The 25,125-nt window shown below is 44.5% G+C and overlaps 1 protein-coding gene across 5 annotated transcripts in view; it reads right to left on the reverse strand.

Moving 5' to 3' along the window:
- The window catches only part of CALN1 (calneuron 1), a 535,700-nt gene that overhangs the window by 9,322 nt on the left and 501,253 nt on the right, over positions 1-25,125 (reverse strand). For all 5 annotated transcript variants that reach the window (XM_066274635.1, XM_066274636.1, XM_066274633.1 and 2 more), the window contains one exon: positions 14,154-14,310. In XM_066274635.1, coding sequence (XP_066130732.1) covers positions 14,154-14,310 — 157 coding nt within the window. The remainder of the gene's footprint in view (positions 1-14,153; positions 14,311-25,125) is intronic.

The following is a 25,125-nucleotide window of genomic DNA, read 5'->3' on the forward strand; positions in this document are numbered from 1 at the left end:
TATTGGGAAAGATGGTTCTTTACATTCAGATGTTAAAGAACCCAATGCCAGCATAGAACACTTTCAGCTTACCTTCTATTTTAAAGGGAGACACTTCTGTTAGATACACCTTAAAAGAGCCTTAAAAAATGTTCAATTTCAAGTACCTTTCACCCTCCTCCAGATCCCTGGAATACCAGAGAAGCAGTAGAAGTCTGGCGATGTGTTCAAAAGCAGACAGAGCTTTGCCTAAGAGAAGGGGTCTCAGGGGCTTGTCAAGGGGCCTCTAAAAATTACATCCAGCAGGGAGTATCACCAGCAGCCACGCCCCCCAGAGACCCATGCCCGGGCACAGACCTCGGCTCCCTTGCTGACGCGTGTTGGGTATATCTGCCATCATCTCCTAAACCTTGTCGTGTTATCTTTAATTCTTCTGGATCCACTGGGCTTCTGCTTCCCTTGGGTAATTAAAAGTATTTGGGTTCAGTTCTTTATTTGCTGATCATGTATGTCTGCGTTTTAAAATCTTATAGGTTCTTAGCAGGAGGAAGAAAATTCTCTTGTGCAGAGATGTGCCCCCACCCCACCCGCAGGATTGGCAAATGGAAAAAGACACCAGCCCTCAGGAAGAGAACAAGAGGTGTTTGAGAAGGGAAGGACTGGAGCAGAAATGGAATGCGGATGTAGCAGCAGCGTATCTAACACTTTCTGAAGACTGGTTCATTTATTCTGAGCAGCTCTGCAGCATAAAAATGCTACCCTTCCATCCTGAGGGCTTAAGGAATAGAACCGTTGTGTGATTGGGCTGAGAAAGTTTTTGCTCAAGCCCTTCTTTGTGAAGGTCACTCAGAGAACAAGGTTCCAGGCAATAGGATTATTCCCCAGAACAGAGGCTGCACCTTTGATCTCAAAATCCATAAGTAGGAGGAAGGAAGAGATGAGGAAGGACCTGTGGCCATGCAAATCTGGGCCCAGACCACAGTCCTGTAGGCGGAGTGGAGCTTCCAGCTCATTCCTAGGGAGCTCTGAAACAGTTCATCATTTGTCCATAATTCAGACCCTGGACTTCATGGGTCGGGAACTGTTTTGGCTGAGAGAGCCATGAACGCCACATATTTTAAAATGTAATTCCGCTGAGAGCCATACAATATGTTTAACACTAAATACAAGGAAATGTGTGCAATTTATGTAAGACCAACACTTTTAAAGTACAATAAGTCTCTGAATTCTTTTTAATAACATTGGTATGCTGTTACTAACCAATGATGAATAAAGTACTTCTTACCATTAATGTGACTTCTGGTGCTGCATGGTTTTGCTGATGGCTTTGTAGTCTGGTTGATACGTGGTGAGGTTAAGTTTCATGCAGGCGTTGAGACTTCCATCATTAAATGTGATTGTAGGTTGGTCTTAACGTTCTTGAGATGTGAGAAAGACTGCTCACATGCATACATAGAGCCAAACATTGCCAGTACAGCAATACTCACACGCTGCAGTGTGTGGTATGTGACGGGAAGCATGTTCCAAGTTTTGACAATCAGCTGGTCCGCAGGTTGAAGTTTTTTCATTTCTCCCCACTTGTGTTTGCTCGCCAACTCTGCTTGCTGTCATGCAAGTGTAAAGCCAGGAGCCACGGCCAGGGCCACCATCAGAGCAGCCCAGCCCATGCAGATTCACATTGGATTCGGACAGTCGGTAAAGAAACAACGGAGCCACAAACTGGTGGGCCATAGTCTTTAATCCTAGCTTGCACCCGGCGGGCAAGTAAAAACACACACTGGGCTCCAAAACCCAGTCACATTCAGTGCTCACAAAGCCACTGATTTATCCGAGTTTCCTAGAATCAAAGGTTTCTAGCTCACCAGACTTATTCACCTCTGTTCCCCATCTCCTTCCTTATCCCAGATACAAACTCTACACAAACTGGCATCTCACTCAGCACTCCACCATCTTGGCTGCTTCTCCTGGCCTCCTCCACGTGGCCTTTCTCTGCTCTCCTCTGCTCTCTCTTCTAATGATAATATCAGGAACCAAGAGCGCCCCCATTTTATATTGTAGCTTCACAACCTCTAATCCAATATACAAAATAGGGAAGTCTCTAATACAGTCACTTCTCTGAGGCATGATTGGATTGTACCACCCCACATCAAAAAGGGTGGGAAAGGCTTAATCCCAAAACCAAGCCCCAGGCTACAAGGATTCTCAACACACATTAATATCACCTGGGCGACAGCCTCCATCTTTAACAAAGTGAGCATAATACATTTTATCTGCCCAACACAAGTATTTTCAAATCTTTATTCAGTGACTTGAACTTATTCACCCACATGTCTGAGGCCTTCAGATCAGCAGCTTGTAGCTCAAAAACCTCTGACAGGACACTGGGGATGTAACTCAGGTTGGCGCTGTCCACTGCACACTCGTGTGCATGGGTGATGAACTTAAAAAGACGAGTGTGCTCATGAAATTCTCCAAAGCGCGCTTTGAATGACTGACTGCAGGAGATTAGATGTGAAGCCCGCTAGCTGCTGGAGATCAAGATATTGAGCAGGGTCACTTGCTGTGCATGCATCTTTAAACTTTCTCAGTTTTTCCAAGTGTAGAGAACGACCTGTTTCAATGTCCGCGATGAAGAGTTCCAGCTTGTTTTCAAATGCAAATACTGCTTGTTGAAGGGATAAGACTATATTTCCAATGCCTTGCATTTTCACATTGAGCTGGTTCAGATGTTCAGTCATGTCCACGAGATAGTAGAACTTCAGGAGCCACTCAGTGTTAGCTAACTCAGGATGCTCGATGTTTTTCATTTCAAGAAAAGTCTGGATTTCGCTCAGACAAGCCGCGAAACGGCTGAGCACCTTCCCTCTTGACAACCAACGCCCATTGCTGTGCAGAAGCAGACCAGGATAATTATTCCCAACTTGATCCAGCAGTGTTTTAAACTGGCGATCATTTAAAACTCGGGCAACAATAAAGTTGACCACCTGAATGACCAGTGACATCACCTCACCAAGCTGCTTGCCACACATCTGAGCACAGAGCATCTCCTGATGTAGGATGCAGTGAAAACTTAGGATGGGTCTCTTTTCATGTTCACAAAGAAGAGCTGCAAATCCTCTGTTTTTCCCCACCGCGCACGGAGCACCATCAGTACACACCGAAATAAGTTTATCCATCGGTAGATTTTTTCTTTAGTGAAATCAGTGAAAGACTTGAATAAATCCTCCCTTCTTGTTGTTTCTTTCATAGGCAAAACAGCAAGACTTTCCTCACATAGTGTGTCACTGACAGCATACCTTGCAATCACGCTGAACTGGGATAAATGGCTTACATCTGTTGACTCATCCAAAGTGAGAGAAAAGAATGGTGCTGCATTTATGTCCTTCACTTATGTTGCCTCAATTTGATTTGCCACCGTGATGGTACGATCATGAACAGTTCTTGCCGACAGAGGCATGTCTTTTATTTGTTTAATTATCTTGTCTTTATCCGAAAAGTCGTCAAAAAGTTCATTGGCAACATCAAGCATGAATGTTTTGGCATACTCCCTATCTGTGAATGGCTTTTCGTTTCTCACAATTGCTAAAGCACCAGCAAAACTAGCCAAATTCCAGTCACCTTGTTGGGTCCAAACACAGAGTTGCTGCTGACTAGCTTGCACTCTGCACAGTAGCTCTTGACATGCTTTCTTCCTGCTGTCCCCCACTGGATATTTCGATGCAAATGTAGTATGGCGTGTGTTGAAGTGCTGCTTTATATTTGACCGTTTCATCGACGCAATTTTATCATTGCATATTAGACACACTGCAGAACCTGCTCTCTCCACAAAGGCAAATTCCTCTGTCCATTCCTGCTGAAAAGTACGATACTTCTCATCTTTTTTTCTTTTAGCCATCTTCTTCGTCAAAAGGGTTTCTGTAATTAGCTAGCTAACTACTTGATTGAAAGGCGGGAAGTTTACTTCCTGACCTCACAACGATCCATGTATGTTATGCATTATCCAATAAAAATTTGATGTTGTCCCAGAGGACAGCTGTGATTGGCTCCAGCCACCCGCAACCATGAACATGAGCAGTAGGAAATGAATGGATTGTAATACATGAAAATGTTTTATATTTTTAACGTTATTATTATTTTTTCTTAAAGATTTGTCTGCGAGCCAGATGCAGCCATCAAAAGAGCCACGTCTGGCTCACAAGCCATATGTTACCGCCCCCAGCTGTACTTGATGTGAAGCCTTTTATGTCCAGTTCTGCCATCACCATAGGTTTTGTAAAAAAGTAAGGACTTGAGAGCCAGCCCCAGATGTAAACCATGGTTATCCCACATCCTAGCTATGTGACTTTGGGCAAGCTAATGTCCCTGAGCCTCAATTTCCTCATCCAATGGGATAATGAGACCTACCTTCTTGTGAAGATTAAGGGTATACGAAGGTACTGCAATATTGTTCATGCCCAATGAAGGTGAATTCCCTTCTGTAAACCTTTTAAAAACTCCCCTTTACATATTGAGCAACCCTGTCTATAAGCTAGGTATGCATTATGTGCTTTATATATGCCATTGCAGAACAGCAGCGTGGCAGTCCTTCATGAGCTGGGTGTGGCATCCTCCTTAGATAGGTAAGAGACCTGAACTGTAAGATGTGGAGCCCAAGGTCATTTGGCAAATGGTGGAGGTGGAATTTGAGCCCACATCTAATTTAATATCCAGGTTCAAAATCTCTGCACAATCTCTTCTGAATCTTTTGCTTGGCAGGACAAAGTTCAGCAATAGAAAGATCCAAAGAAAATACAATTTGAGCACTTGGTATGATTGGCAGAGTATAATCCCGCACTAATTCATGTGTTTATTGATAATACTTCTAGGCCTATCTTTGGCTGTCACATATTTGCATTGCACTGTATTGTTGTGTATTTATTTATTCTTGGTGTCTACATTTTATTTCCCTGACAAGACTACAGGTCGGCCTAGGATGAACTGTGAGTTCAGCTCCGGTTTCTGCTCCTCACTGCCACGTAGGGGCAGCCCTGGGCAAGTGACAACTTCCCTGAGCCCCAGCTTCTCTCCCTGTGAGGAAGCTAATGATAACCGTTCTCATCTCAAGAATTCTTTTAAAGATCAATGAGCTAATAACAAGAGCGAAAGCTTGTCCAGCCCAGAACTGCTAGAGAAATGCAAGGTTTCCTTTCTGTATCCCCAGAGGGCGGGAGGAAAGGCCTGCGTGTTTTTATCCTGTTCCCTGCAGCCTCCAGCTCAGTGCTGAGGATAGAGCAGATGACCCCAAACCTTTGTTTTGGTCCCTTTCCTCCTTAATTCATCCTGAACCCCAGCTCGATCCACCCTGCTAAAGCAGTCCTCAGCACGCACCAGCACTCCCTGCAACCTTCCTCCAACCCTCCCTCCCCTTTGCTGGGGAAGCGTGTTCCGTTCCATCCAGCTCCTAAGCTCAGTGGGCAGGACCACAGGTCACCTCCTGTCCCTTTCCCACCTCTGCCCCTAGATCACTGCCCCTCCCCCACCCCACAGCAGCCTGTCTCAGCCAAGCAGGCTTTCCGGCTGCTCTTCACACGAGACTCCGCGGCACTGTCCACATCGTTCCCTCTGCTGCGGGGTGTCCCTGACCTCCCCTCTCATTGCTTCTGGGCCTAACCCAAACTTTACCTTCCCCAGGAGGCGTCTCTTCAACATCCTGCTCCCAAAGGGCCTGATCTGTTCATTTTTAAAATGGTCTAGCTGTTAATATTTATTTATCTTGAATTGAGATAGAATCTGCATACCATCAAACTCGCCTTCTTAGAGTGTGCCATTCAAGGGCATTTAGTACCTTCACAAGGCTGTGAGACCATCACCATCGCCTACTTCCAGAACATTTTCATCAGCCTACAAAGAAACCCCATACACATTAGAAGGCACCCCTGACTGCCCCTCCTCTCTGGCCAGCAGCAATCTCTAAGTTAATGTTGCCTCAACGGATTGGCTTACTCTTGACATTGCAGGAAAATGAAACCATACAATATGTAGCCTTTTGTGTCTGGCTCCTTTCACTCAGCATAATCTTTTCCAGGTTCATCACGTTGTAGCACGGATCAGTATTTCATTCCTTTTTAGGGCTGAATGATATCCCACTGAATGGATATGCCACAATTGTTTATCCATTCACCACTCGATGGACATTTGGGTTGCTTCTATTTTTTTTTTCCTGTTATAAATAAAGCTACTATGAACATTCATATACAAGGTTTTGTGTGGACATGTTTTTTCTTAGGTACTAATCTGGCTGTCAAATTGCTGGGTCAGCCTGACCAGGTGGTGGCGCAGTGGGTAGAGCATTGGACTGGGATGCAGAGGACCCAGGTTCAAAACCCTGAGGTCGCCGGCTTGAGTGCGGGCTCATCTGGTTTGAGCAAGGCTCACCAGCTTGAGCACAAGGTTGCTGGCTCGAGCAAGTGGTCATTCAGTCTGCAGTAGTCTCCCCAGTCAAGGCACATATGAGAAAGCAATCAATGAACAACTAAATGAACAATTAAGGTGCCACAACGAAGAATTGATGTTTCTCATCTATCTCCCTTCCTGTCTGTCTGTCCCTATCGGTCCCTCTTTCTGTCTCTCTCTGTTTCTGTCACAGAAAAAAAAAATTGCTGGGTCATATGGCAACTGTTTAACTTGTTAAGGAAACTGTTCCCTTCTAAACCTTAGGAACCCTGAAAATGGCAATACTGCTGGCGGTCTTTTCTGTCGACCTTTCTAGAAGGGCCTGAGCTCTCTCTCTGATGTAGTCCTTGACACAGAAGGAGCCCAGAAAGCACATGGAGATGATTGCGAGCCATGGTTTTCTTGAAAGCTTGTCAGCCAGCCGGGAGCACTGACAGACCCCTGGCGGCTGCGGTAGGTCTGAGTGTCTGAGCTCCGGGACAGACCGCTCCTTCCCCTTGTCTGAGGGCTCTTGGATTTTCTCCTGGAGACAGGCGTTGACACAGATTTTGCCACTGACCAGCTGGGTGACCCTGGATATTACAGGTTCTTAATCCCTCTGGCTTTAATATGGATGTTTGGAAACAGGGCTACAAGTCTTCAGATAAACAGGCTCTCAAATGAAGCAAATCAGAATCAATGTACCTTTGGTTAACTGCCCGACATAGACCCATGTAAGTGATAGTTCTGGCAGGGAACTGGGGGCTCAAGAAGGTTAAAACAATATAAAACCCAGTCAGGTGATTCTCACAAGAAGCCAGACTGACCAGGTCTGGGAGCTGTTATTGCTCTGTGATCTTTCCAGATCTAACACTTTCTGACGAAACTGGATATTTCTGTGGCCTAAAGTGGAACTAATTAAAAGCTTTTGAAGGAGATTTTTCTAGCTATCAATGATATCAGAAATGCCCAGACACCCAAGTAAGACCTGAAGGTGTGTTTTATGATGCTTTTAAGAGGCAGAGCTAGAGAAGGCCAGCTGTGCTGGGATGGGAGCTGTCCCCGTCTGCACCACAGAATCATATTGTGTTTCTAGTGTCTGCCCAGGAGGGTCCCACTATGGACCCTTGGTTTTGTTGTGACCTTTCCTGAAGTCCCACTATGGACCCAGGCATTGTTGTGACCTTTCCTGGAGTCCTCCCCTTCTTGTAACAAAATTTATCTTTTTCTTTGGGATCTGTACCTCTCTCCCTAGTGGACCTCTCAATCTAGGGCTTCACCTTTCCCGGTGTAACAGACCACACTGGCCAGGTAGAGGCCCCCTAGCTTTGGCCTAGTCCAGCAGTAGGCACATGGGCCAAGCAGGTTTGATTGGAGCTCCTTCTTGGAATAGAAATGAACCTTGAGAGAGAGAATCTTATCACGCCAGGAAGAGAGAGTCTTCCCAAGAATGAAGACCACAGAGAGGAGAGACAGACAGAGAGAAGGGGAGAGAGAGAGAGAGAGAGAGAGAGAGAGAGAGAGAGAGATGTGGAACTTGGGAGAGAATGTTGCTTCAGTATTTTGGGCCCAGGTCAGCCAAAGTTTATCCTTTTGATTTCTATTATTTGAGCCAGTGCTCTTTAGCTTAAGGGGGTCTGGGTTGAGTTTCAGTAACTTGAAACCCAAAGAGTGTTGACCAATAATACTCTTGGTAACCCCAGTGTTGGCCAGGACTTGATTTTAGGAATGAAGTGTCAAGATGGTTCAAACTCTGTAAGTTTGTTCCCTGCCCCATCTTTCAAAGATATGATATTCCGGTAGTATGTACTCCATGATGTCTCCAGGAGAAAAAATAATATTCAGAAGAAAACTAGGGCTAGGGACTGGCTAGTTTGTTTTGTTGTTGTTTGTTTATTTATTTGTTTTGAGTGTTTACTAATGTGTTAAGCTTTGTGCTAAATATTTTATTTTCACGTGTTGCCTCATTTAATTCTCATAGCAACCACAAGTCATTATATGATTCCCATTTTGCAGAGGAAGAAAATTAGGCTTTTCATGTTTATCACCTGAACTCAAGTGACCTGGCGTGTGGCGAGGCAAGGTTTTAAGCCAAGTTGCCCAGAGTGCAGAGCTGGAATTCTCAACCATCATGAAGATTCATTAAAAACACTCCTCTGGGTTTCCGTCTCGTGTCTCAGAATCTCATTGTTGCTCACTCACGGCTCCGCAAACATTCCTACAGTTTGCCGCGAAGGGTCCTCAAGTAGAAGAAAAATCCTTTTTGGTCTGAAGCCTCAAATATCTTTGAAAACTGTCTCCTGTCTCACCGCCTGCCTCGGACCTCTGCCATACCTTAACCTCCTTCGTCTACCCGAGGGGGACAGGTTTTATTTCAGGAAAGTCACAGCGTCGGGAGAGCTGGGAGCAGGTGGTGGGGATGGCCTATCATGACCTTTTCACTTGGATGAGCATGAAATGCCCAACGAGCATGACCAGGTGATGAGCCAGGTCTCCCCATCCAGCTGTGTGTGTGACATCCAGACAGGGACATTGTGACTTCGGCAGAATGGCTGAGCTGGAGACTTTAGATTTGGCCACAAATTCTTCCTGACTTTCTGCTGAGCCTAGAAACTTTTGAATATAGATATGACTGCTGTTGCCCAATCTTTGCATTAGACAGATGAGGAAAATAAGGCTCAAAGAGTTTTAAAATGAGTTATCCACTGTCACACAGTTAGTCTACACAGGGCAGAGAACAGAACCCACATGTCTACATAAGGGTCCTCTGGGGCCACCTGGCCTGCGCCCCCCTCCCTTGCCATTGTTCCTCTTGTCCCTCAGACAGAGGCACTGAATGGTACAGCCCAGCTCTGCTATGTCATGCCCAGAAACTACTTACTCCCCATTTGATAAGCTTTACCTCCTTCTCTTGTGCCTGTTGTCAGAATGTCTAGAAAAAGCTGACAGCTGGTGTCCCTCTTAGGGACAACACTTGGGGCATGCGTCTTGAAAGGGCGCACACACAGATCTTGTTTGTTGCGTTTCTACTCAGCTTCCAAATGTAATGATTTCATTGGCGACAGAACGGAAACTGAGAAAGGACGATAAAGCTCCATTCTGTACGGAGCCTCTGTACTGCCTACGCCCCAGGAAACGGCCTTGGCAAATGAAGAGGCCAGGGCAGGGATTTGTCAGCTAGACCTGGATTCAAATCCTGACTCGTTATTTGACTTTGGACAAATGACTCCACTTTGCTGAGCCTCAGTTTCCTCCTCTGTACCACCGGGGCCAGAGCTTGTCCCTTTGACTGTGCTGATAGGTCAATGGGATGTGTCGACAAATGAGCAGCCCCTGGCTGATACGCTGAACAGTTTTCTTCCATCACTTTCCTCCTGAACTGTATCGATAGGGATTAAGCAGTAAACATTGAACGTAAGCACTACTAAACTTGATATATAGTTTAATTTGTCATAAGAACCCTTAATAAGGAATCAGTGACAAGCCAATAGATGAATCAACCACAAGACCACTCAATTCCACATATTGTCAGTGACCTGAACCAAATAATAAAATACGAAGTTGTCTCTCAGTGTCACTGAGCTTCTGTTCCCCAGAAACAAAATGCATGATGATTGCAAGTGGTTAAACCGAAGCAAAACTTCTCAAAACTCAGGTAGCATGGATGGTGAACAGGCAATGTGGGCAGTCACATCATCTTGTATCGGACCCATTATGATGGGTATGGTCCTATTTATTTTTCCAAATAATTCTAACGCAAATGTTTCCAACTAATACCTAAATACATCAAGCAGAAGTTATCTTAATAAAGGAATTCAAAAAAGATCTGAGGGTTTGGGATTGTCTGAAGGCTCTACTTTTAGCCAAATATTCTCATTGGACTGTATTCTAATATAGACTACTAACTATGGATGGCAGAGCCCTGAATTCAGTGGGGTTAAATGACCTCATGCCCAAAGCCCTCAGCACAGCAGATGGCACCTGTTCATGTGCCTGACTTAGTGTGAATGACCTCCCTTCCGTAAGCCAGGTGTGAATGCAGGGGAGGTCTGCTTCAGAACCCCGAGGTTAGATTCTTCTAGTCTCTTCCCTGCCCTTGTAAGGGTTTCTACAGATGACTTCCTTTGGGGCTCCAGGAAAACGGGTCCTATGCATGAAGTGAGCCCCCAGATCAGGATGTCCTGAAGAAGCCAGGAAAGGTCTCCTTAGGTGTAGCTTAGAATTTCACCCCACTCCTTAGGAGAAGATGGAAAAATTGCTGCTTCCTTATGATGACAGAGCCCTCCTGATCAGAAAGATAAGGCAGAGTGGGATGTGTGAGGGGCTGTCTGTGTGCATTTGTTGTTTGTGTTGACCTAAAAGTCAAACAAATAAATAAAACAAAATGAAAACTAAAAGGAGGACAAAAAAACCCCCCAGACCTCTCCCATTGAGGGTTCCACACCCCATGGGCTCCTGGACTAGTCCTCTGTTCTGTAGTCTTCCATTCATGTGCAAGGAACAATCGACATTTCCTATCTTAATGGACATAATCTGAATACTTCTGTAAAAGCATCAGACACGAGATCTGTAAAAGTCAAGGGTAATCACTGTCAGAAAATGATGCTGGTGGCATTTGCACATCCCCCTACGATTTTCTGTCACGTGGCACACAGGTTGCCCTCAGAGGCATTTTCCAACCTTTTCCACACTCCAGCAACGCAGCTGTGACTCCAGCTTTGCTGACCTCACCGCCACCTGACATGAATTTATATGAATTCCAACGCTGCCACGAAACGTCTGTTTCATGGACCACCTCCTCCTTCCTTGCTCACAAATATGACCTTTCACCTGTTTAACGCGAAGACCTCCTATACCTTTAGCTTTCTCTTCATCATTGATTCCCTCCCCTGACACCAAAGGGCAGGATTTCCAATGCCCGTGGATCACTGACTGGCTCTGCAGGGAGCTGATCAGCACGCAGGTACTTGCTGCAGCAAAGCCGCCCAGGAGCTGGAGGAAAGGGCTTCCTGGTGGGGAGCAGCAGGAGCAGAGGGCCCTGACCGAGTCTGGGGGAGACGTCCTGCCGCTTCCCTTCCTCCCATTGGTCAGTGGTTAGGAAGGAGACTAGATTTGCAGAGGAAAGCATGCCATCACTTGACAGAAGAAACCATCTGGGTCTTCAGATTTAGATGCTGGATTGACTTGACCAAGACTTGGCACGGTGGAGGCTGATGGGTAGGTGAGACGTTGGCAAGGGTATGACTGAAGCGGGTGGACAGGGCAGGCTGCCTGGGCTAGGGCAAGAAAGGACAGCAAGGAGTTGACAGCTTGGGGCAGGGGGGCCCCAAAGGGCTAGGGGGAGGGGGAAGAGATTTAGGAGGCATGACCCATGCAATTGTGCCATCAGATCGTGGTGAGCAGCAGGGAGAGGTGCTGCCAACAGGTCTCTGTGTATGGGCACCAGGCATGCAAGAAAGATGGAGAGGAGGAGGTCAGGGTCAGCCACAGGGTCTTAAACGGACGCGTTCAGTCCTAGGGCACCAGGGTGAACTCGGTCCCTGTGTATCACCTCTTCCTAGACGCCCTCACGCAAAATACAACCAGGGGGCCCCCTTCCTGAACATGGAGAGATGGGCGTGAAATATATGCGCCTGTGACTTCGATCATATTGGAGACTAGAAAAATCTTAAACCTAAACACAAACCAAGGAGCTTGCTTTTGGGGCCAAGTAGTGCTGACGATATGGTAGAAAACAGCAACAGTAAACCCCCCTCCCCAAACCCAATACTCTGACATGAAAATATGTGAAGGGATTATGTAATCAGGGTCGCAGAGGTCATCCCAAAAGCAATGTGCTAATTACAAAGTAATGTTTCTTTTATTAAATAAGATCATGACTTTTAAAGCATTTAGTACAGTGCCTGGCTCTCATCATCCACCAAGCCCAAAGGGTAGCTGTTGCCAATGTATGAATCACCGAAGCAGACCCGGTTAAGACTTCTATTTGAGAACCTTTTTGTCAGTCATTTATTTCATTAAGATATGAGCTTTTGAGTAATAAAAAGACATGGCTTAAAGTTCAGATTACTTCCCAGCGCAGCCTGACCTTTCTCAAATTACTAAGACTTGTGACATTTCTCTGAACAAAACAGTGATGCACAAACAAAGGCTCCTGTGGGAAATGAGATGCTCCGAAACATCCTTCCTCTCATCTCGGGAAGCGTTTGCTGACAGCAGGGGTGCTGGAGCCGCAAACGCTTCCACTTTGAGCACATGGTCTGTCCGCTAGGAAGAAGATGGAAGGGGAGCCAACCTGTGTCTTCCCAAGTTTCAGTGCCACCCTGCACCTCTAGTCGCCTTCCCAACCCCCTTCCCTGTCTGGCTGGAAATGACATTCACTGGTTGTGACCTTGCTGTCCTGTGTGGTCGGTGTGGTTCCAACTCGAGAAACAATTACAGATGCTATGGCCCAAGTCACAAGAAAGGAGACCGAGATGGCTTCTGGACCCCAGCTGGGTTCCGTCTGCCATACACAGCATGTTGGAAATTTTTAATTTGAATGCCTTTACCAGGGGACATTGCTCTCAAGTTCACCCCAGTCCCCCCCACTCCCTATTTCCTGGTTTGAGTTAATCGAGTCTGTTACCTTGGAGTCTAAGCCATCTCCTGTTTCCTCCTGTCATGGCCTTTAGTCCTGCCCATGGAAGGGAGCCCGGGTCTACATATATCACCATGGCCACCTGGACCAGCTCGGCTCTGAGACACCTCCCTGCCATGGCCCGGCTGGCTCTAATGTGGCAGTTCTAAGACAAGGGAACCAAATGCCATTCTGGTGTCGATGTGACAGCTGTATATATTGACTTGTATATGTGGACAATATATATAGCTTACCATCTATATATATTAACTTCTGACTATGTTCAGGAAGAAAAGAATAGGAAAAATAATAGCTTGACCTCTTTAAGAAACCTCAGCATTGAATTAAGTTAAAAATTGCTTAGTTGTCTGCTATGCTGCATTAATGTAATTTTAAAATTCTATTCATCAGAGCTGTTGAAGCAGCTCTGATTTTCAATGTTGGGAAGAGGGATTAGATCATGTAGCTTCCCTGGAACTCTATTGATTAGGGGATAAGGCAGGCTTTTCTGTTTGTTCTTTCTTTGTTTTCTTTTATGAGCTCAAGAAAAACAGCTTCTCAGAGGTCTCCTCTTGGACCCAGGAGAACCCGATTTCTCTTGTAACTACTTCGTTAGGTTCATGAGAGTCCTTTCCTGAATAAGGCTGTTTTTAGCCAGTGTGTCCAGGGGCACAGCACGGAGGTCATCCATTCCCAAAGATCCCGGGAGATAGGTATAATCATCTCAATGTTCACAGAGGAGGACACACGCTCAGGGGAGGGACACCCCTTGCCCCAGTCACGCAATCAGCCACTGGACTTGGTTCAGGGTCACTGACAGTTGAAACAGGCTCTTTCCTCACCTGATGCAGCCCCAGGCAAACGCCACTGAGTCACACAACTAGTCACAGACCTCAGCGTCCCTGGAGGAGGGACAAGGTCAGAGAAGGTTTTGCAAAAATGCAGAGTTTGGGGGAAACATAGGGAAAAAAGGAAAGAAAACAACTTGCAGAAAAGGATCTTTGAACCTCAGTCCAGGATTCCTGGCTCCAGTACAAGGCCCTGGCCTGCCAGGAGACTGCGAGCTCACTCTGCATACAGAGTTGGTAGTGGCGCTGGCCTGGGGCCGACTAACCGTGAAGGGAACAGAAGCGGGGGTACCTACCGCCTTCGAACTCGGTCTGGCAGTTCCCCGAGGTATCGTTCAGGCTCTCCTCCTCGTTGATGATGATGTTCTCGATGTCCTTCATTGTTAAGTGGTCCCGGAAGGCGTGATAGAGGATGTGCTTCAGCTCCTCCAGAGTTATCCTCTGCATGTCGAACTGTGGAGATAAAGAGGAGTGAGAGGGACCTGGGCACATGGGGGTGAGGATTCTGCTCGGGGCACAACCCGGAAGCCCTAAAGCTCTAACTTTCTGAGGTTCCTTTAGGGAAACCTGTGCCAGCTTTTCAGGATATCAGATGAGCAGTTTTCCATCATGTTCAGCTCCAAGCATTCTTGTGAATGTGCAGTAACTTATTGGAAATACAGTGAGTACAATGTATCCTCCTCCACTGAGATTCTTGGAGAAAAAAAAAAGCCACCTGCTAGTTTGGTTTCCTACTCATCCAGCCATCTGCTGTCACCTCCTGTATACTTGGGAGTTGTGTCATACTTCAGACAATGCATACGCCTCTAAAACTTTTATGGTCTCCCAAGAAGCCAGCGATTCCCATCTTGATTTAAGTATGTATCTCATTCTAACAAGACAAAGTACAAGCTTAAAGCCATGTTTATAAGCAAGAGCAGCCGAAGGGGAGGTGTAGCATCCCAGGTATGTTCTTCCTCTCCCGATGACAGCGTTATGCTTTCCCGCGGCATTGCTCTCGGGCTCTGTCGTGTCACTTTCTTAGCCAATGAAATGCGAACAGAAGCCACACACGCCTCCTCCAGTAGAAAGCTTTAAGAACCAGTGTGTGGGTCTATCATTCATTCTTTTCCCTATGTCATGAGAACAGCATGTCCTAGAGAGGAGCTGTTCCTCTGTCTGAGTCCCAGAATGAGGATAAAGTAGAAAATTTCTGCAGATATCCCATAAAAGAAAAATAATGTGAGTAAGAAATGGCCTTTTTGTTATCGGCCAGAGAGACTCTGGGCTTCTTTGCTACCAGAGCGTAAGGTGCTTTAAGTCAACGATATACACAGAAGACAGGCTACCATTACAAAAATTCTAGAATGTGGCTTCTGGGGTCAGGCAGTGGGAAATAAGAAAACTTATTGGAGGTTAGAAAGATAATAATTCTTCTTATATAGTAGCAATACATTTGGTAAAATCGTTGCCTGTGATAACCTCTAAGACAGGCATGTACTGAATGTGGGTTTTGGAGGAAAAAGTTGAGGAAACAGCAGCTCTGGTTGCACATGGTTATGTCTGACAGGGTGTTACAAGAAAGAGCTGAGCTCAGAAAAGAATTGATCGGTTTGCAAGCCAGGAATAGACAACTCAAAAATTCCTGGACTTGCAGGAAAGGAAGTAGTTATTTCTCACCTCCAACTAGGAAGAGCTAAAATTGAGAATTGCTTTAAATAACAATACAGGTCTATTAGAACAAATGGAAGTGTCTCTTGTTAAAGCCTCTGAAGGGGTTAGGCTATTCTCCCAGGAAGCTGGCTATTAAGTTTAGAGAGAAGTGTGTCTCAAAAATAATAGTGGATGTGGCTATTTGCAGAAACCAACTGGAATCAAATAGATAAAAATACAGTCGACTAAGTTGTTGAGAGAGCTGTACTGGTCAAGAGCCAACAGCCTGGGATTAAAAGACTCTTAAGACTCTATGATCTTTGGGCTCCCAACCTTCTAGGGGCATACGCCATTATGAGTAGAAGCTACACAGATCCGAGAAGGACCTATTTTCCAATGCCCTCATTAGATGAGTACAAGGGAGTGAAAAGGGCTGGATCGCCCAAATGGTGAAGCTGGGAATTATGCTTGGAAATATGCAATAAAATCTAGAGTAATTTCCAGAATGCAGAACTAGGACTTAATTAAAGAATATTTCTCACTCCAGGGTCTGCCCAACAGGATTTCAGAATTACTCTGAGTATTCAGACTGCTATGCACCTTCCATTTTTAAAATTTTTTTCAGTTCATATATCTACTAGAGAAGCCACACCCATATTTGCTGTATCTCATGAGATTCTAGATATCGAGTCTAGCGTTGTTATTAGATGAACTTTTAGGGTGTGGCTTGGGGAGGGGTTGAGTATATTTTATGGGTGAAAAGGAGGGAATAAATACTTATGAGCAAGAGGGTGGTCTGTGAAAGGTTATATTATTTTGTTTCCTCTCCCTGTGAGAAAATTATATCTCCCTGCCCATTAACATCAGGCTTTGGCCAATTAAAAGAGAGCGAAGGTGGTGTATCAATGTGACAAAAGTCGCAAAACACATTGAATATTCTGCCATTCCTCTTTATATTTTTTCTGCCACAAAAACATGTACACCCAATAGGGGTCATTCCTCTGGGGACCTAGACTGAATACAACATAGAGCTAACCCATGAAGGGCATGAATTTGAGTGAGAAATAAACCCTTGTTTTTAGCCACAAAGACTTCGGGATTTCTGCAGTATAACTTAATTTAGAATAAATACAGAAATCAATGTTTTAAGTTAGTCCAGATGATGATAAAAGAATGTTTTAGACACTTTTCTTTTCATGCTTTCTTTGTAAAGTAGTTCTAACAAATTAAACCGGGTGATTGAAACTTGCTGGGCATATGAATGACTCAAGTTCAAAGCTACTTCTATGACTAAGAGCAACCGAAGAGGAGTCTGTCAAGTGGTTGTACTTTCTGCATCCCAGTTTATTGACTATAACAGTAAACCTTGAGATGCACTTGGGATTGAGCCTTGGATTTGACAGGGGACCAAGGGGACACTAGCCTGGGTGCGGGGAGGGGGCTGGCTAAGTGTGTGGTGAGGGTGACGGACCTCATAGATGAGCAAATTGGTACCTTCCTGCCACGGTCAGATATGAAGAGTAACAAAATCAAAGAGACTCAAAATATGAGTAGCCACTTCTTGGAAGACCAATCAAAGGACTAGAGTTCATGAAAAATCCCTAAGCAGCTGAGAGCTGGCTGAAATTCAGACAGTAAGTAGGTGAACAGAATTGGCCAGGGGCTATGGAAAGGGCAGGACAAATGCAGATCCCAGAAATCTACAGCTACCCTTTTATTTGGCTATCTGGGTCATACTTTAGGATATTTAAACAAAATTGGTTGAGTAGAATTCCATGTCAACACAGATTTGTCTTTTACAAATTTAAAGGAAATTACTATAAAACTATATGGATATAATGCCAACAAGCATTTCTTTCATACTTATCAGTCCATTTAGTTTTTCTAGAATTTTGTATTTTTTTTCCAGGAAACTAGTGAAAAGATTTTAGTTATTATTAGCATGGAACTACACACAGTAGTATCATAATTTTAAATTTCTCCCAATACATCTTATATCCCATTTTGTATTTATCATCTTACATGGTTTTATTTCCCCTAGGTTTTATTTTTATCATTTTATTCTGTTTTTAGTGAATCCTGTTTAGAGGATGTGACCTACACATCTCTTATTTTTAGGAACATAAGGAGTTTTCCATTATGGTGGAATCTCTGTAAAGTTAATTACACAATATATTTATCTTTATTAATCATATTATGTAGACTTATAGTTATAGTCTGTATCTTCTGTAACCTTGCTTTTTGTGTGTGTGTATGACAGAGACAGAGAGAGAGAGAGACAGAGAGAGGGACAGATAGAGACCGGCAGACAGGAAGGGAGAGAGATGAGAAGCATCAATTCTTCATTGTGGCTCCTTAGTCTCCTTAGTTGTTCACTGATTGCTTTCTCATATGTGCCTTGACTGGGGGCTACAGCAGAGCAAGGGACCCCTTGCTCAAGCTAGTGACCTTGGGCTCAAGCCAGTGACCTTGGGCTTCAAGCCAGTGACCTTGGGCTCACGACAGTGACCATGGGGTCATGTCTATGATCCCACACTCAAGCCAGCGACCCCGCACTCAAGCTGGGTGAGCCCATACTCAAGCTGGCAACCTTGGGGTTTTGAACCTGGGTCCTATGCATCCCAGTTTGATGGTCTATTCACTGTGCCACTACCTGGTCAGGTTATAACCTTACTTTTAAAGGATGACTTCATTTGTCAAAGACCACGAGTAAAATATTGAAGTCAGTGAAGAGAATTGTATCTCCATAAATTGTTCTCATAGTTCTAATATTTCAAATGAGTCCTGATATTTAAAAAAAATATATGTTAAGGATTATGGGCCTGATATTTAAAAAAATAGTTTTAAAAATTTTAAAAATAAATTTAAGTGGCTATTCTTTAGTGCCAAAAGATTGATTTCCTAACTTAACAAATAGTTTCCAATCACTCCATGCCAGATAGTGAGACATGGGTACAGAGGTAAGCAAGATAGAGACAGAGATCTTGCTCTCAAAACACTAGCACATGAACAATTTTAATTCAGTGTGAAACACACGGAAACAAGTGAACCACAGGATGGCTTGAAAACCCCTGGGGAAGGGGGATTGGGTCCTAGAAGTCATGCTGGAAAACAGAAATACAACATAAGATTATAAGAAATAGGCCCTGGCCGCTTGGCTCAGTGGTAGAGTGTTGGCTTGGTGTGCGGGAGTCCCAGGTTCAATTCCCAGCCAGGGCACACAGGAGAAGCACCCATCTGCTTCTCCACCCTTCCCCCTCTCCTTCTTCTCTGTCTCTCTCTTCCCCTCCTGCAGCCATTGGAGCAAAGTTGGCCCCGGCGCTGAGGATGATTCCATGGTCTCTGCCTCAGGCACTAGAATGGCTCTGGTTGCGGCAGAGCAACGCCCCAGATGGGCAGAGCATTGCCCCCTGGTGGGTGTGCCAGGTAGATCCTGGTCGGGCGCATGCGGGAGTCTGTCTGACTGCCTCCCCGTTTCCAACTTCAGAAAAAATACAAAAAAAAAAAGATTATAAGGAATAAGAATTTGCCAGGTGGATGGGGTGGGGACAGAGGAGAGTGGGAGGAGGGGGTGGGGAGAAGGGTATGTCAGCTAAAAGGACACACTCCACGTGTTCACTGGCCACGTGCTAAGCTCCTCTGAGGACAGAGCAGTAGGAGAAGGTATTGGGGGGGGTGTGATGAGAGCTGTGGTAGGATGCTAATCAATGGAGAGGTCTCCATTGTCTCCATTTTGACCTGTAAGCCATGGTCGAAACTAAGTTGTTTTTTGTTTTTATGTTTTTCCTGTGGGAGATATACATACCATAAAGTTGACCATTTATCCATCTTTTAGTGTACAGTTCAGTGGTATGAAGTACATTCACAGTGTTGTGCAACCATCACCACCATCCTCCCCAGAACTCTTTGCATTTTCCCCACCCTTTACATACTACTTCCGCATTTCTCCCTCCCCCAAACCCAGGCAACCAGCATTCTATTTTGTATAGAAAGTCAAGCAGGAATTTGACTGCTCTAGGTGGCTTGCGCAAGTAGAATCATCCGGTTTTTGTCCTTTTGTGACTGGCTAATTCACTCAGCATTATCTTCAAGGTTCATCCCTGGTGTAGCACATGTAACATGCTGCAGAGTTTTATTCCCCTTTAAGGCTGAACACTAATTTGTATGTCTGTGCTACATGATTAATCTAGTCATCCATCCATGCTCACTTGGCTTGCTTCTACCTTGTGGCTATCGTGACTAATACTGCTATGAATACAGGTAGAAAATACCTGCTCATATCCCTGCTTCCAGTTTATATTTTTAAATTTTTTTTTTGGTATATACTCAGAAGTAGAACTGCTGAATCATATGGTAATTCTATGTTTAATTTTTGAGAAGTAAAGCTTGGTTTTATCTTTTGGGTAAAATGAGATACCGCTAATGAATTTCCATCAGAGAAATCACTCCATCAATTCTGAGCTTGAGAAAAGATGCTCTTTGCTGGTACAAAGGACAGAATAACCAGATAGACTAAAGCAATAACAGGTTTAGAGACTACAGTGGGCTAGGGGGGCAGAGAGAATCCAAGAGCATGTAGGAGAGAGGTGGATAAGACGATGAACCACTGTGTGTGGAATCTGAAGGAGAATGAGCCGATTAGAAAGACGCCTGGGTTTTAAGTTAGCTGAATGGTAACCACAGGAAAACAGGCTTAGAGAGTAAGGTGACAAATTAAATTTTGGATGTATGCACTGGAGGTTCCAGAGGGACACCCTGATAGAACAGCCTAGGAGGCAGTTGGATGTACAGCTCTGGGTTAGTAATACAGATTTGGAAGTCATTTGTAAACAGATGCTGATACAAGTCATCAGAAAAGATGGCAAGATCCAGGGAGTGAGAAAAAGCCCATGGAAGGCACTGTGAGGACATCGAGATTAACAGGTGGGCTGGCTCCATTACAGAACAGGCAAGGTGCAGGTGGTACTGTGATTTATAATCAACATATGCTTTGGCTTTCTGTCCATGGTTCCTGGCTCACAGACCCCAAAACCTTTGGAATTTCCTAAGTGATAAGTGCAATGGGAACATCTTTTGTTATAATATTTGTCCTCGGTTGGAAAGCCCCTAAAAGGTGGGGATGCTTGTTGCCAGGGAAACCAAGAATGAACAGAGGGCTGAAACTTCCGGTCTCATCCTGACTTCCTGGGAGAGGATAGGGACTGGCAATCGAGTTCAGTCCCCAGTGGCCAATGATTTAATCAATTCTGCCTATATCATGAAATCCCCATAAAAACCTAAACTGAAGGGGTTCAGAGAGCTTCTGGGTGAGTGAACCAGAACATTCCCACGTGCACCAGGCCCCCTACTCCACAAGGACACACGCTCCTTCGACACATTGGGCTCTCCCCCATGTATCTCTTCATCTAGATGTGTCGTTTTGTATCCTTTCATATCCTTTGTAATAAAACCAATGAGTAAACTGGTTTCCTGAGTTCTGTGAGCTGCTCTAGCAAATAATCGGAGCAGAAGAGAGGGTAGAAGGAACCTCTGACTCCCAGGCACACCTCGGAAATATTGCAGGTTTGGCCCCAGACCACCACAATAAAGCAAATATCACCAGAAAGCAAGTCTCACGATTTTTTGGATTTGTTTCTCACTGCATACAAAAGTTATGCTGACACTGTGTATTACGTATGCAATAACAGTATATCTACCAAAAGCATGTACTTACCTTAATTAAAACTATTGCTAAAAAAATGGTAGTCATCATCTGAGCCTTAAACCTCATGAACCAACCTCTGCTAGCATCAGATTTTTTTTCATGTCCAATTGAATTTAATGATATAGGTGATATAGGTTAATAAAATCACTTAGGTTTCAGCTGTCCCATTCCGTAGTACTCCATCTGTGCATGGCACTGCACGTTCACCCCCCCAAGTCAAGTCTCCCTCCATCACCATTCGTCCCCGTTACCCTCCTCCGCCTCCCCGACCCCTTGCCCTCCCGCAATCCCCACACCGTGGCCCGGGTCAATGAGCTGTTTCTCCTCTGCTTGAGGCCATCCCTTCTGCAGCTTCACCACCTCTCTCAGCTGTCACAGAACTGAAGAGAGTAGGGAGGGCCTCGCTCTAGTTAGGCTTTGGCTCAAGGGAATGTTGCGGCTGGTTTGATTTTCTTTCCAGGCCACTCAAACTCATACTGGCGATAAGCCTGTTTCACTTTCCTATCATTTGTGTGTTAACTAGGGTGTCGCTTTTCATTTCCATCAGGGCTGTTTCCCCTGCCTTCACCTCCTGGCCGTTGGCCACAGGCGGCCTCGGGCCGTCTCTGCGTTCACACGCCTTCCTCACTGGGGCTTAATCACTCCTAGCTTTTGCTTTACAGTGAGAGACTCGCAACTCTTTCTTGCCCTGGAACACTCAGAGGCCCTTGCAGGGTTATTAATGGGCTTAATTTAGATAGTGTGTCTCTCTCAGGGAATGGAGAGGCCCCAGGAGAGTGGGGAGGGAGGGCCGGACGGTGCAGCAGTGAGAGAGAACACACAATATTTATCAATCATGTTCACCGTCACAGGGGCGCAGTTCATGGTGCCCAAGTAAATATAATAATAATAATGAACAAAAGTTTGAAACAGTGTAAGAATCACCGGCACATGACACAGAGACACAAAGTGAGCAAATGCTGTTGGAAAAATGGTATCAACAGATTTGCTCGACGCAGGGAGGCCACAAACCATCAATTTGTAAAAAAAACTACAAATTCTGCGAAGCACAATAAACAAAGCACAACACAACAAGGATAGCCACGTATTCAGAAGCACAGGTAACAACCTGCACCTGCCGTTGGCCACTGACAGGAAGGGCAGCCTCGTGGGACCGTGTGCTTTGGGAATCTGATGCTGTCTCAAGGGTGGATAGTATCAGAACTGAGTTAAATTCAATCATTAGGAAATAAAATAATCCAGTCACAATAAGTAGATAAATAAATAAATAGGAATTAAGCTCTGGCACACGCTACGCTATAACATGGACGGCAGTTGAAGACCTTGTGCTAGCTAATAAGCCAGTCCCATCCTGGCCGCGATGCTGAATGATGCTGCGTCTGTGGGGCACTCAGAGTGGTCCAGTCCACAGAGAGAGAGGAAAATGGGAGCTGCTGGGCTGTGGGGTGGGGGTGGGGGGGGTGGGGAACGGCAAGTGAACGTTTAAAGGGTAAAGAGTTTCTGTTTGAGAGGTGAAAAGACTCTGGTAGTGATGGATTCACAACAATGTTAATATGCTTAATGCCACTGACTGTACACTTAGAAATGGTTACAATGATCAATGTTATGTGTTGTGCATTTTAGGGCAATAAAAAATTAAATTAAAAAAAAAGGATTGAGTTGAATTGTAGGCAGGGCAACCAGCTGGTGTTAAAGAACTGTTTTGTGGTGTTGGGTACAAACTCATAGGTTGGAATTGGGTGCAGAACCCTAGTGTGCCTTTATCAGTATACAAAATCAGACATAAAAACAATATAAAGGCCTTCTGTTGAAAAACAATCTATTTTTGATATCAGTATGGCTTATTTTCTTCTTGTGTGGAATTTCTGCTAAGTGTTTGCCTCCCCTTTGCTTTGTAAACTCTCTGTGTTACATTAAACACATCTCTTTAAAAAAAGGTATGTCTCTGATAAAGAGAATGAAGTTGGGTTCTTAAAAAAAAATCTAATTGGGGCTTTGCCTTCCAGTGGCGGAGTCTAATTACATTTTCATATATTGTTATAAACACGGTGATTTCATTCCCTGCTTTCCAGTGTTCAGCCTTCCTTATTTAAGAAACAGAACAAAACAAAGCCTACAGTTGTCCTAGTTTTGATTATACTGGAGAATATCTTCCCATTTATGAAATGCATTGCTTAAGCCATATTTTCATACATTATCAAATTCAAGAAACAAAATTGCATTTTCTCACCTTTTCTTGTGTGTGACAAGAAAATGTATACACCTTACTTTCCTGCTTCTTACCTGACATGTGACAGTCTTTGTAAGTTGAATTTGAGATTTATGATGACACATTTTCTACTATTTGCACGTTTTTTTGGAATGGTAATTGGCTTCCACATTTAATTTTTTTTATTATTATTGAATTTATTGGGATGACATTGGTTTGCAAAACTATACGGGTTGCAAGTGCACAACTCCGCACACCGTCATCTGCCCACTGCGTCGGGCGCCCTCAGCCTCCGGCAATGTCTCTTGCTGTCTCTGTTTTTCTTTCCCTCTGCTCACCGCCTCCTAGCCCGACCCCCTTTCCCTCTGGTTCTCACCGCACGGTTGACCGTGTCTATGTGTAATGCAGGGGTCCCCAAACTTTTTACACAGGGGGCCAGTTCACTGTCCCTCAGACTGTTGGAGGGCCGTACTATAAAAAAAACTATGAACAAATCCCTATACACACTGCACATATCTTATTTTAAAGTAAAAAAACAAAACGGGAACAAATACAATATTTAAAATAAAGAACAAGTAAATTTAAATCAACAAACTGACCAGTATTTCAATGGGAACTATGCTCCTCTCACTGACCACCAATGAAAGAGGTGCCCCTTCCAGAAGTGCAGTGGGGGTTGGATAAATGGCCTCAGGGGGCCGTAGTTTGGGGACCCCTGGTGTAATGTATATAGGCTTCTAGGCTGATCCCTTCACTTTCTTTCATGCAGTCCTCCCTCCGCCCTCCCCTCTGGCAGCTGTCAGTCTGTTCCATGAGCCCAGGTCGCTGTTTCTATTTTGTTCATCAGTTCATTGTGTTCATTAGATTCCACATACGAGTGAGGTCATATGGTATTTGTCTTTCTCTGTCCGACTTATTTCACTTAGCATACCACCTTCTAGGTCCATCTATGCTGTCACTAAGGTAAGATTTCCTTCTCTTTTTTACTGTTGCGTAGTATTCCATTGTGTAAAAATGTACCATAGCATTTTTATCCCTTCATCTATTGATAGACACTTGGGCTGTTTCCAGATCTTGGTTATTATAGATAATGGTGCAAATGAACATAGGTGTCCATATACGCTTTTAATTTAATGTTTCAGGTTTCTTAGGATATATTCCCAGGCGTGGGATTGCCGGGTCAAACTGCATTTAATTTTGTAACAGAATTTATAATGGGCTATTGCTACTTCATTATATTTAATTGATTTGAATACTCACTTCCATTTTTCTATGACCATTCCAACCCTGAGTACCTGAATTTCATCCAAGTATCTGCTAAAAAAAACACCTTTTAAAAATAGTTTGAGAATGAAGCACTCATGAATATTACATTGTCTGAGTTCTTATAATTTGATAATACTTTACCCCTTCTCCTAGGACTGACGCTGTGTTTGGTATACAATTCTAGAATAGCGCGCAATTTCCTCTCAAAGCTCTGTGGAAACGCCCCCTCTTCCTCCCGTTGCTTAACGTGGGAAGGAGCAAAGGGGTTGGATGGTGGCCTAGGTTTTTACTTTGAAGATTACTGCTTTTTCCTTCTTGGACACTTGCAAGAATATTTCTTTTTCCATGGAATTAAAATAAAAATGGTTCCCATGCTATGTTAAGCTATATGGTTTTTCATTCATCTTAGCAGGAGCTTTTTGTGAGGGGTCTTTTAATATTTACACCCATAGCATTT

Source organism: Saccopteryx bilineata, chromosome 4, assembly GCF_036850765.1.
Source record: "Saccopteryx bilineata isolate mSacBil1 chromosome 4, mSacBil1_pri_phased_curated, whole genome shotgun sequence".
Taxonomy (NCBI): Eukaryota; Metazoa; Chordata; class Mammalia; order Chiroptera; family Emballonuridae; genus Saccopteryx; species Saccopteryx bilineata.